General features: G+C 37.2%; 1 protein-coding gene across 1 annotated transcript in view; it reads right to left on the bottom strand.

Annotated features, from left to right (window-relative positions):
• The window catches only part of ST8SIA6 (ST8 alpha-N-acetyl-neuraminide alpha-2,8-sialyltransferase 6), a 90,367-nt gene that overhangs the window by 5,467 nt on the left and 71,726 nt on the right, over positions 1–13,174 (bottom strand). The window contains exons 5-6 of the mRNA XM_004691277.2: positions 4,570–4,714; positions 496–608 (exon numbers count right to left, since the gene is read on the bottom strand). Of these exons, the coding sequence (XP_004691334.1) occupies positions 496–608; positions 4,570–4,714 (258 nt within the window). The remainder of the gene's footprint in view (positions 1–495; positions 609–4,569; positions 4,715–13,174) is intronic.

Genomic DNA, 13,174 nt, shown 5'->3' on the forward strand with positions numbered 1-13,174 from the left:
CCAGCTCCATCCATGTTGCTGCAAATGGCATGAGTTTATCTTTTTCTGATTGCTGAGTAGTATTCCATTGTGTATATGTACATCTTCTTGATCCAGTCATCTGTTTTTGAGCATTTGGGTTCATTCCACATCTTCCCTATTATAAATAATGCAGCAATAAACAGGTGCAAATGTCCTCAAGATGAGTAGGAGACCTAGAATGCTTCCCAGGGAGCTATGCTAACATGAATGTACTGAAAGCTCTGATAGTCCTTCAGCACATACCCTCTTCTACCATCACTTCATCCAGAGTTTCTGAAAAGTGATCACAGTACGTTTTGATCCTTCAGGTATCAGCATTCTTAAGGGTTGTGATTTATTCAACATTTCAGGAAACCCTACCAAGATAATTTGTAGATTTAAACACTGGCTCAAAGTTGAAATTTGCATGCATTTTCTTAACTCTATCCCCCAACTGATCTTTGGATACAAAGAAACCAGCTTGACAGCTCTTACCTAAAAACGAAGTCAGATTTATCTATTTCAGCTCCACAGAGAGACTTATTCAGGATTCCTCCATTTCCAACTACTGCACACTGATTGTAAGGGTACTCCATTAATGGCTGGGACTATCAGGAGAAAGTAAAAAAAAACACTATAAAAAGATATTTAGTTTTTGCAAAACATGGAACTTCCCTACGACCCAGCAATCCCACTCCTAGGTATCTACCCAAAAGACACAAAAACACTGATTGAAAAAGATACCTTACCCCATGTTTACTGCTGCTTTATTTACAATTGGAAAAACATGGAAGCAGCCCAAATGCCCCAAAGTAGATGACTGGATAAAAAAGATGTGGTACATATATACAATGGAATATTACTCAACAATCAAAAAAGAGAAACACATGTCTTTTGCAGCAACTTGGATGGAGCTGGAAAAGATGATGCTTAGTGAGATAAACCAGAAAGAGAAAGAAAAATAGCAGATGGTTTCACTCATAGCAGGAGTATAATGGGCCAGGCGAGAAAAATAACAAAAATAATGAATAACCATATACCAGAGACATTTTGTGGGGGTGGAGTGGGGAATGGGATCAAAAACAGGAGGGTGGGGAGGGAAGTGCACGGGATTATGGTGATGGCACATGGGTGACTTGGTGATGGGAAACCCGCGGGGATTACAATTGAGCTGGCAAAAAAAAAAATGTACAAAATGATGTAAAAATAAACTTATAAAATAAAAAAAGAAAAAAAGATATTTAGTTTTAAAACACCATTACCATCAGCTTAACTCATGTAGCTTAATTTTTATACATACTAAGGAAGGTAGAGCAACAAGCAGAAGCAGAAACACTAGAGCATGCTGATCACCTTATGACTATAATAAAAAGTTCTATAAACCTAAGTTTCATTTCTCTTGAAAGAAATAGGTAGCCTATCATATGCAGTTTAATGTAATAAATGCATATTTGTATGTAACATGTAATATAATGTACTTAGGTCACATAATGAAGTAAATAAAAAGAGAATGGCAAAAGCCACTTTGGACCTTACCAACACAGAATGTTTTCAGCAAAAAAGGGAAAATAAAGCATTTAGAAAGAAGCATTGTTCTCTATTCTTGGAAATAAAATGAATAGTTAATTGAGTGAAAGTTAAGGGTCAGGGATGGTATGAGATATATGCTGGCCCCACTCACCTATGACCCCCAAGGGTGTTTCAGGGAGTCCTTCTAGATCTGAACTGACCTATTTTCAATTAATTTCCAAGAACGAATCCTTTTTATTTCCTCCAAGAACCCAACTTGCTTTCCCTAGAAGATTTACTCGAATCCTCCTTCGTCTGAAGCATAACTTTTCAGTTTAATACCTTTTCTTTGTTGGTAGCTTTCCCTGAAGTCAAGCTGTGACCTTGATCAGCAGCTGGGATGCCAGCTCAGACTTCATAGTGATGAGGTCCTGATTTACCCCTTTGTCTCTGGAATTCAAGTGTACCTTCTCAAGGGCACAAAGTGTGTGTCCCACTTTAAATCTTGCTCCTCGTTGGCAGACCTAACACCAGGCAATGCACACAGTGACCTTTCTCTAAGAGCTTGCTGACCCAACCGCCCATCCTATGTAACTCCCAGCATTGTGCTGGAGCCTATTTCCACCTACACGTGGGAGCCAACAAGTAAATGTTCTGGAATTTGTGATCTGGTTGTGAAACTTTCGATAAATCAACACTGACCATGGTAAGAGCATTGACAGCTTATAATTGTCATTGATTAGCATCACTGGAAATATCTCGGGTTGAGGCAGTTCTGGGCAATCCAAGAGACCCCTCAACACTATGTTCCCAATACTGCATCTAGGAGATACCAAGCAAGCAAAAAACAACAACCAACAAAACACAAAAACCTGTTTTAGCACTTCTAGGTTTGTCTCTAAAAGTTAAAAATCATACTGTGCTCAGTATGCATGAGCTACCATTCCCAGTGCATACCTGATGAACACAGCCACCACAGGAGTTTCACAGATGGGGAAATGGAGGCAGGAGTTTAAGGATTGGCAAGCAGTGGCAATGTGCCTTCAAATGCAGGCAGTCTGCTCCAGAGCCCCTGACCTTACTCACCACGTGATGCTTCTCCTCTCTCTCAGTGGAAAAATGTTAACTTAAGTACAAGTCTTATTTCTTTTTATATCTTTTTATATCTGCAAGGCTTAGCATATTGTCTGGCTTTTCAATGGATGGTTTTTGGGTACCTCAGGTTATCTCGACTCACTGCACTTCTAGCTCAAGATGTCTTCAGACAGTGCTTACTAACAGAAGCACAATAAATCCTGAATTTTATAGATAGGACAGAATGCAAATATGTGATTTCTCATACAATGGAAAAGATTACTGAGGGAAACCAATCTCCAATTAAACATTCGAAATAATGAATGTTTTTCTCTGGTTTCTTGGTCATCTGGGGGAAAACATCCAAATGCTTTGGGATCTCATATTCAGTAAGAGTTTAAATAAATTACAAACTGCAGTATTACCTAAAATAAACCTGCTAAGAAAATGCAAATTTGTGCCACTCAACTGCCTGCTCATTTCTCAGTCTGGTTGAAAGCCAACTTTATCATTTTCCTTTTCAAGTAACTTAGAAAGTTTTTGAAGGAAATGACATTCACATCATTCAAATGCATTTATTGCATCCTGCCATGTGGCCCAAGTCCTGGGCACCCAAGTGAAGCAGAGCAGGCCTGAGTGGGGCAGAGCACAGCAGGGTGAGTGAAGGTAGCTAGGTGGGAAGAGATACTCTTTACCAGAAGTCATGTTCATTGAGTGCAAATACTGAAGCAACACAGACAAGTTTTGCTATTGTTACTGTACTGATTTCCTCCTCACCCACAGACTTAAAAATCAGTACAACCTTGGAAAATGAATGCTCTTAATCACATATAGAATTAACAAAACTAGGTTATGGTATTAATTTTAGAGGGTCCAACAGAGGCAAGGGACCTGTTTGTTCTGGTCAGTGTAAAGCAAGAAAATACTAGCAAAAATTACTGAACACGAGGCTCATTGTGGAACTTTTCAAGACGTTCCCTGATAGGGAACATATTCTTTAGCTATTCTTATCTGTTCAACTATTGGTCATTTCAATGCATCATGAGGGCATTTTTTAGAGTGCTGCTTAAGCTATATTTTCCTCCTTTCCTTGTGGTAAGTTTCTTTTGACTCTGTAGTTTTCTATTTATTTCTTATTTATTCTCAAAAAAAAAATCATGCTCCTTTGAATTGTAATATAAAAAAAATTGGGAAAACATACATGACAAGCAAATAACTTGGAAGAAGGCAAAGATCAAACAGAAGGGAATTACTTGTAAGTATCAAATAGTCTATAGCATTTCTAAAGTGACCCTATTTTTGACAATACTAACTTGGCCTGATTGTTTTTAACCAATGATGCCCAAGAGTGTATGTTTATAAGCAGTGGAATGTTCTTCATGACAAAATCCATCCCCCCACTGGATTTATATGAAGGGATGAGTTTCTTCTTATAATGATACCATATTAATATTCATTAGTTTATTTAACAAATATGTAGTGAGTACACTGGGGAGTGTTCTAGAAGCTCTGGATAGATCTATGAACACACACGACAAAAATCCCTGTCTTACAGAGGTTGTGTTTATTGACCACAAATTCTCAGATATTTACTTCCCCCACATAAACCTGCAGTTCTTTGTAAAGTAATTGATTTAGTCAACCAGCCTGACAACTGCAAGAATCTTATTCCAGGTGAAAAATGGACATCATCCAAGTGCCAGTAATTACTATGCAGAGAGCCTAAGTACCTCATCTCCTTCAAGATGAGTCATGAAGACTCAAGGACTAGAGAGCTTATCATTTAAGGGATAAATACCATTCCTTACAGAGCCAGTCTGCATTCAGAAATGCCTTTTAAAAATGGACTGCTACACATATTTTATAAAACATACCAGAGTGTTAATATAGTGTTTTAATTAACACCTGCATTACTATAATTTAAAGTGAAAGAGTAAATTCACCTGGAATGCTCTCACAAATAAACCACAGCAAATCTTTACTCACCACTGGAAACATATTAAAAATGTTCTGTCTAATTAAAATTTCATATTTACTCTCCACCTCATAACTGATGTTAGTCCCAACTGGAGTGTTATTTTGAGAAACAACGAAGTTTTGCACAGCATCACAACAGGCAGCAAGTTTTGTTCTGAAAAGGATAAAAGTCAAATAAGTCAAGGAATAAGATTAAGAAATCAAAAGGAGAGACTACAATGGAAAATGCAAAAGAAGATTTTGCCATATTGACTCTCAGAAAGATTAGTCATTCATAAAGAAAACAATTTTACTTCATTTCTTTCTAACTGGCCTTGCAGGTTGAAATGGGATATTAGCAGGATAAGAAGCAAAGGCTGTTATTCATACTTATTTTCAAGTAGGGGCCCTTTCACCAATAGAAAGCACTCATTAATACAATAATATTATATTTAAATATTAAAATCTCCCTTTTCATTATGTTATAAAATAAGAAAAAAATGACAGAATACACTCTGTTTATAATAAAAATAAAGTAAGAAACTAAATTAAGCACAGTGTTACAAGGTCACCAAAGCAATATGCAATCACTTATTATGAGACAAAACTAATGAAAGGAGAATCATTCAATACAGTGACTTTGTTTAGTTTTACTGAGGTATAGTTCAAAAATAAAAACTTTAAAATTGTTTATATTTAAGGTCTACAACTTCATGTTTTGAGATGCATCAATATTGTAAAAAATCATCAGAATCACACTAGTTAATATATCCACTAATACTGCTAGTTTTTGTACTTTTTTCTGTGATAAGAACATTTAAAAACTCAGCACATATCGACTACAGTATCATAGCGGTGCTGCTGTACATTAGTGAATTTTTTTTTTTTAGATTTATTTATTTGTGCATACAGAACTGGGGTATAGGCCAGAAGCTTAGGGGCGGCGAGAGGTTTCACCAGAGACAGAGTGGGGAGCAGAACAGGCAGATCTACGAAGTACACTGCTGAGGGGAGCAGTGGGCAGGTCAGGAGAGGTCTGCCACACCATGTGGTCACCTCCCGGGCAGGTGGGCATCGAACTCATGCAGAAGTGGCTTTAGCTTCTTAGTGCTTTGCTTTAACCCGCTGCGCCACCAAGAAGGGCCATTAGTGAATTTTTAATCAAAGCATATTTTAAACTGTCATTTCTAATAGAAAGTCCTGAAATACATAATGTAGTTTCAAGCTAACTTCAAAGCCTTATTGTGGAGTGAAATATTAGACTGCAGATCCAGGGAGTTTCTTCAAGAAATCATCTGAATTTGCCCTCAACCTCTGGCAGATGAACATAGAACCACCACAATTTATATTTTATATAATTTCCCAATGTGTAGATTCCATCATATTTCTTGCTAATTACTCTAGAGTTTAATCAACCTTGAAGTCAAGAGATACTTTCCATACACAGTGAAGTATGGCTTAAATCAATTTCCCTTGTTAGTTTTTCATAGTAACTCCTCATAAAGCACTCGATGTAATTGAAAATGGGAAGCAAGGAAATCCTGAATCTTCTGTCTTGAAGCATTTTGAGAATTTTTTTTCTTTCTTCAGATTTTCCTCATAAATACATTTTTTAATTATTTTAGTTTTCTTGACCCTCCCTAAAAATATACTTATTTCGTTAATTACTTAAAGATATATTTAAATGTGTACATAACATACTTTATATATATGTATAGGTGTATGTATATACATACATCACATATGTGTGTGTGTATGTACAGGTACATCTCAAAGTTGATTCCATTCATTACACAAGGGGCAGTGAATATTCAGTGAACAGAACATTCTGTGTCCAAAATCACAGATTCAGACCTATTCCTTCTCCATTCCACATTTTTCCTTGGTTTTCGTCCTGAAAAGTGGATTTGGATACAGGTTTCTGCTGAACTTTGTGTATTTGAAAAAAGTCCAATGCCTTCATCTATCATGGTCATTCTGAACCCACGCTAGTCTTCCTCTAGTCCAGTAATTCTTAGAGTATGAAAAGTCAATACTGGATACTATTTTACAACAATTATTGGAGTTAATTTATACCAATGATATTATTGGAGTTAATTTATACCATTAAAATATACATTATTCTTCTTTGAATTTTATCACCTGCTTACTACTCCTCTTTGCATTTCAGAATCCATCATTTCTAAAAGAGAGTTCACAGGGATTAAGAAAAAATGAAAACTAAAGCCCTATGTAGTCAAAACCAGGACACTAAGTAGTTTTTAATTATAAATTTTATTTCATAAGAATCCATATGACATGTGGCAAATTCAGAAATCCCTATGTGTTTACAACTTATGTCTTTTAACAGTATTTTGTTAAAAGGCAATGTAACAAATTCTCATTTAACTTGACAAGAAATGTAATTTCTTTAAGAATGTCCAGTACTTTAAACAATATTGCATCATTTAAAACACTATCCAGATTACCCTCCATGTTTTATGTAAACAGATTTCTTCTGAAACTGTATTTTTAGTGTTTTAAATTGACAAAAAAGTTGAGAGATCTGGAAAATGAACACTTGAAAAACTACCCGAATGTGACAATTAGTATATATGCCTTATTGTGTATTTACCTATCAATTTATTTTTGTTGTAGTTTCTGCAATTCTAAGTTAATTGTAGGTACTAGTATACTTCACCCCAAATTTTTCATTATGATTGTCATTATTTTGTTTACATTTTGGGGATAAAATTTGCATACAATAAAGCTACATATGCGCTTTTGTTACCCAATCTCCTATCAAGAATGTTGCCAACCCCCTCTTAAGGCAAACGCTTTTTTGATTTTTTTTTTAACCACAGATTAGTTTTGCTTGTTCTAGGTTTATATAAAAAACAATCATATAGTATGTATGCTTTGTGTAAGATTTCTTTCCTTCAGCATATTGTTTTTATAATTTCTGTTACACTGCTGTATTAATAACAGCTTATTCCTTTTTTTTTTTTTTCTGGAGTAGCATCCCATGGTATGCATGTGTCAGAGTTGGCCTAGCCTTTTCTAAGAAATTACTCTCAAAAATCAATGTTAAATACCTAATCACTCATAGTAACCTCCCAGGAAAAGTATCAGAATTATCTAAAATGGCATTTTAGAAACCTTCCTTAGATCATATATTAATGGAACTTTTTAAGTCTTCATCTCAGTAGTAAAATTATAAGCTGATGCTCTTGGTAGCTTCCCACCTCAGTATGCTGGAGACCACTGTAATAGCCAGTGTTAGTATAAAGTGGAGTTGCTTATAACAAACGAAACAAAACGGAGTGTTTATAGCTGTTATTTCATTACCCCATCACCCCAAAGGACAGTCAATTCTGATCCCTGAGGACTCAAAAGTCAATGAGGTTCTATTCACTATGGGCATGCCAATTTTTCACTGCTCCTGTACAAAGAGAAGGAGAAATTAAGAAACAAAGACAATGTTAGTACTGACTAGATGTCATGGTTAGCTTTACATTAGTTTTGGACTAGGCTAAGGGATACTACGTAGTTGCTAAACATTATTTCTGGAAGTGTCTGTGACTATGTTTTCAGAAGAGATTTGCATTTGAATTAGTAGACTGAACAGAAATGTTGTCCTCACAGATGCAGGTGGGCACCATCCAATCTGCTGAGAGCCTGAATAGAATAAAGAGGCAGAGGAAGGCAAATGTGTTCCATACTTGAGGTGAGACACCCCACTTCTCCTGCTGTCAGACATGGGTGCTCCTCGTTCTCAGGCCTTCAGAAGCAGATCAGGACTTATACACTGTCCCTCAAGCTATATTTTTTGATGGTGAAGCATTTCCAATTTACACTATAGTCTGCTGTAATTGCAAAGTGATTTTCTCATATGGGATTCTTCCTTCAGGTGGCTTTCCAGTAGGACACCAGAGCAACAGAAAGCTGGTAGCACCTTTCTGAGTATTTGCCCAGCCACTACTCAAAGGCTAAAATACAGTTGACAGAATGCTTCAAACCCTATATAAGTATAATTGAGGCAGTCAAGCTTCTCATTTCACAAGGAGTTTGTATCGACCAGGGGTCAAGGTCACTGACTTGTTCATGATCTAACCTTTGCTGTGTCATAATTATCAGTAACTTTCTCCCCCATAATGCAGTTTCAAAAGGAGAAAACACTCCCTTCCACCTCCAGGAAAAAATGGAGTACTTCCTGTAGTTCCAGATTGAAAGCATAAATACATGTATTTTTAAAAGTTCCTAACTCTCAAAAATTAGGTTGCTTCTGGAAGAATTTGGCTTAAAACCTTGTACCTTGATCTGAAAGATAGAATCTGCAAATGTGCAAAATCACCTTTGAATTACAGATATTGTAATAAATGTTTGAGAAAGGGATATTGATAAAACTATGGGAATTCACTTTAATTTTATACTCTATGATTGACTAGTCCCTTTGTTTATTTATTTATTTGTATTGTTTTGGATTCATTTCAAGTCTCAGGCCAAAATCTTCAGTTCTAAATGGAATGCTTCCTGGATTTCCATGAAATGTTAATGACTGCTTAAGGCTTAAGGAGTGGAGCACCAAAGGACACTGCATACTAATGACCTGACTTTCAGCCTGGAGCTCAGGGGCATATCTTCTACCTATCAAATGCTTTAAGCCTCCCTAATGAGAAGTGGGCCAGATAGGGTATTAATAAAGAGCTACCTTTTTTGGGACTCCACTCTTACGATTCTATGAGGTGGGAGTCTTCAGAAAAAGTGTTTTAAAGCATAAGCACCTATATAAATTCCAAGGGATTTATTTACCATTGTAACCATTGCTAAAACAGTCAAATTTCTTTTCCTTCATTAAAGTCACAAATGTAGCCAGACCAAGCTATATGTAAGCCCCATACAGGCTATCTGTAAGCCCCACAATGACTACCAGTACAATTAACACTAACTTTACAGTTGAGGACAATTCAGGTTTATGAAAGGAAAGTAGGCCATGTTTGACATATTCTTTCATTTGCTTGTATTAGTTTAGCATGCAGGTAGGCATTTAGCACTGTGAGAAGTTGTCTACATACTATGAATAAAACAGGCATTGTCCTTCCTTTATGTTTATTATGATCAAGGCAGAAAATATAAGCGTTCATAAGGATAATTTGAAGAGTAGCAGAATATGCTACCTACCCTCAAATATGACACTTTGGTATATTGACTATTTTGAAAATAATAATAGGTACTTGAAAAACTGCAAAAGCAAGCAGAGGGTTTGTTTTTTACCTTTACTTTTTTGCCTAACGACAGATTCTCCAAAAGGAACTCAGCTGTCATAAATCCCCTGCTGGCAGTTTCATCAACCAGATAAGAAGGACTCACCACAGGAGAGACTGGAGAACTTTGTCACAAACTGTCACACTTCTCCTAAGCGCTCATTCATCTAGCCTAACTCACACACTTTTCCCTACGAAGCCTGTGACCCTAGTAAGCTGCTGTTTAAGTCTGATTTCTAAATCACTCATTTTTCCTAAAGTCTCCCATATATATATATGAAGTATACATGTTAATAAACTTGTTTTTATTCCCTTGTTAATCTGTCTTTCATTATAGGGATCTTAGCCAAGAACTGAGAATGGCAGAGTGAAAGCTGTGTAAGTCTCCTTACCAAGTGTAAGAGAATGAAAATGCCAAGTCAAGATTAAAACCTTCCTCTAGAACCCACTCTCAAAGGATACCATGTAAAGTACCAGGTGTGACATGCTCCCTACTCAGACCTTGGACAAGATTAAGATGATCAACATGTTCGCATTCAAATCACCGTTATCTTGCTACCTATACTTCAGGTTTTTTTTCTAGAATCTTCAAATTCATAACCAAAAACATATATTAAAAAATGAAAGAAGAGGTATCCTGTGGCACAATGGGTTAAGGTACAGCACTAGGAAATTAGCTGCAGCCTCTTCGGTGTGAGTTCGATCCCTGGCCAGGGAAGTGACCCACAGGGCACAGCAGACCTCTCCTATTGCTCCTGCTGTCCCCTCAGCAGTGTACTTTGTCCATCTGCCTGTTCTGCTCCTTGCTCTGTCTCTGGTGAATCCCCTCACCACCCCTGCACCTCTGACCTGTACCCAAGTTCTGTATGCATAAATGAATAAATGTTTAAAAAAGAAAGGATAAAAAGGTAGATGGTGTTATGAGCTCAAAGGGTCTTTCACATCATGAAAATGCTGATGGTGTGTCATGTAGAAGACTTGCAGCTTGGCCTTCACACACATTCATCATGCCAGGTAGTTGCATTGAACTATGTGTGTGTGTGCATGCACATGCACCCATAACTCTGAAAGTTGGGAAAGGATGAAAAGTTTGGTATTGGGAGCTAACAACAAGTTATTCCAGGTCAAAAGCATTACGTAATGAACAAGATTTACAGGTTTGCAATTGATGATATAATTCATCAGAGTCTTAGATTTTCTTAAGTTCTAAAGTTCTCTGAAACAGTATCATTAAAAGAATATTAGGGCCCTCCCTAGTGGCGCAGCGGGTTAAAGCACAACACTAAGAAGCTAAAGCCACTTCAGCATGAGTTTGATTCCCGCCCTGGAGGTGACCCACATGGCAAGGCAGACCTCTCCTACACACCCACTAATACCCTCAGCAATGTACTTCGGCCTGTTCTGCTCCCCACTCTGTCTCTGGTGAATCCTCTCACCACCCCTGCACCTCTGGCCTGTATCCCAGTTCTGTATGCATAAGTAAATAAATCTTAAAAAAAAAATAATATTGGCTGGAGAGGAAGGAGACAGAGTTTACTCTGTGATACAGCACTCATCAGGCTGCTGTGGAAACTGCTCTCAAAGACACACTGAGAAACCAGCTATCCAGGTAGAAGAATGGAAATCTTAGACCAATAAAGAAGTAATATTGTGCAATTGGACAATAAATAACAGTTTCAGGGGATTCACTTGCTGTTTCTAATATGGACTCAGGAGAAATTATATTTGACTTGTATAGCTTTAAGATACAGAACTAGAACCAAACTTAGGATACAGAACTAGAACCAAACTTAGAACAACTCAGCACACATTTGCAGAGAAGTTATCAGGTGATGACCATAGTTCAAGGTCACTACAATGTACAGACTGTTACATACATATTCAAATAAAGTGTGGGAAGCTTACTAACATTAGGAGAGACAGACATAGGGAGTAGCCTGTACAAGAAGTGAGAGAGTAATGGTACTGCCATAATGAAGTAGTTACCTGGTTTTATTTTGTTTTTGCTTTTCTTAAAAATCATAAAGGGGGAAGTGAGCTCACATTGCATCAACAGAACTAGAAGTTACATTGTGAAAAGCAGGTCTGGAGAGAATTGAAAATAAGAGAGCTGTTCAGCCATCTGGTTGACTTCAGGTGTGATATGGAATAAGCACAGAGCTATGACCAAACTGACCTCTCAAGGTGCTTGATGTCAATCTGGCCACAGGGTTGGTCCTGCCTTTCAAAAATTAAGTAGAAGTCAACTGTAAATTATGTAAGTGTGGAAAACACCATTTAAAATACAAAACCACCTGTTAAGATGGATGTTGAGATTTCTGAATATATTTTACTTTGCAGATCAAAACAAAATCTAAGGTCACTGCTTTATTGTTGAACATATTAAAAAGTCATTTATATAAAAACTTTGTTGACAGAGATTTTACTTCTATTTAGTTACATATTTTGTTGGGGAGGAAAAGGGCAGAGCGAGAAACTTTTTTCTCATAAACATTACTTGGAAACATACTTTGTCTTGAATTAACACACCAAACCCCATGAAAACTGGGTTTGCTATGGTATGCTAAATCAATCTTATCCATAATTATACCAGCATGTTACTTTGGGAAGCATTTCATAAAGAAAATAGTCCAGCACACTTAGTGTTTATGGCACTTTCTTTATAAAAGCTTTCACTATTTCATTATCTTCACCTTACCAAGCCAAGTTTTAGTTGTAGATTTCAGCTACAGCAATGCCATATGTAACACTGCACAGGTCTCCTGTACGTGGAAGGGAATCTGTCCTGCACAGATGGTCCTACAGGCAGGAGGCTAGTTCTGATCACCATCACTTAATGAGCCTGATTTGCTTGCACAAATGGGCGCTAAGTGTTCCATAGCCATGCAGCTGAGCTCCCATCTCAGGCGCTCTTCCAGAACAGGTCTTGTGGCTTCAAGGTAGAATTCATCGTTTTCTACTTTTTGGCTCCAGCGCCAGACTCAGCTCCTGTTACTGCAGGGCCTAAGGGAACTGTCGACTTATAATCTCCTTTTGGCCTCTGGCTTCCCTCCACATCCTGACTTTTCATCTCTGCACTCAGGCTTGCCCAAGTGATGAGAATTGTTCAGTCCTACCCTGAGCTTGTCAGCCCTTATTTAGTTCCAGTTGGGGGCTAAACAATCAGAAGAAAGGACAGGATGTGTAACTTGTTCTGTCTATAATCAGGTTGATTCATTTTCAGGCAACTCAGAGTTAACTGTGATTTGACCAGCTTGTCTCTTGAAAGGTGAGTGACAAGCTGCAGACTTATATCAAGTTAACTCCTCTCCTATTGCAAATAATGCACTGGAAGTTTGTAAATCTAGCATGTTAATGATTAATGTTTTTTTGCTCTCTGTGACCTATTTTCC

Source organism: Condylura cristata, unplaced genomic scaffold (genome assembly GCF_000260355.1).
Source record: "Condylura cristata isolate star-nosed mole 26May11 unplaced genomic scaffold, ConCri1.0 scaffold00030, whole genome shotgun sequence".
NCBI classification, from domain to species: Eukaryota; Metazoa; Chordata; class Mammalia; order Eulipotyphla; family Talpidae; genus Condylura; species Condylura cristata.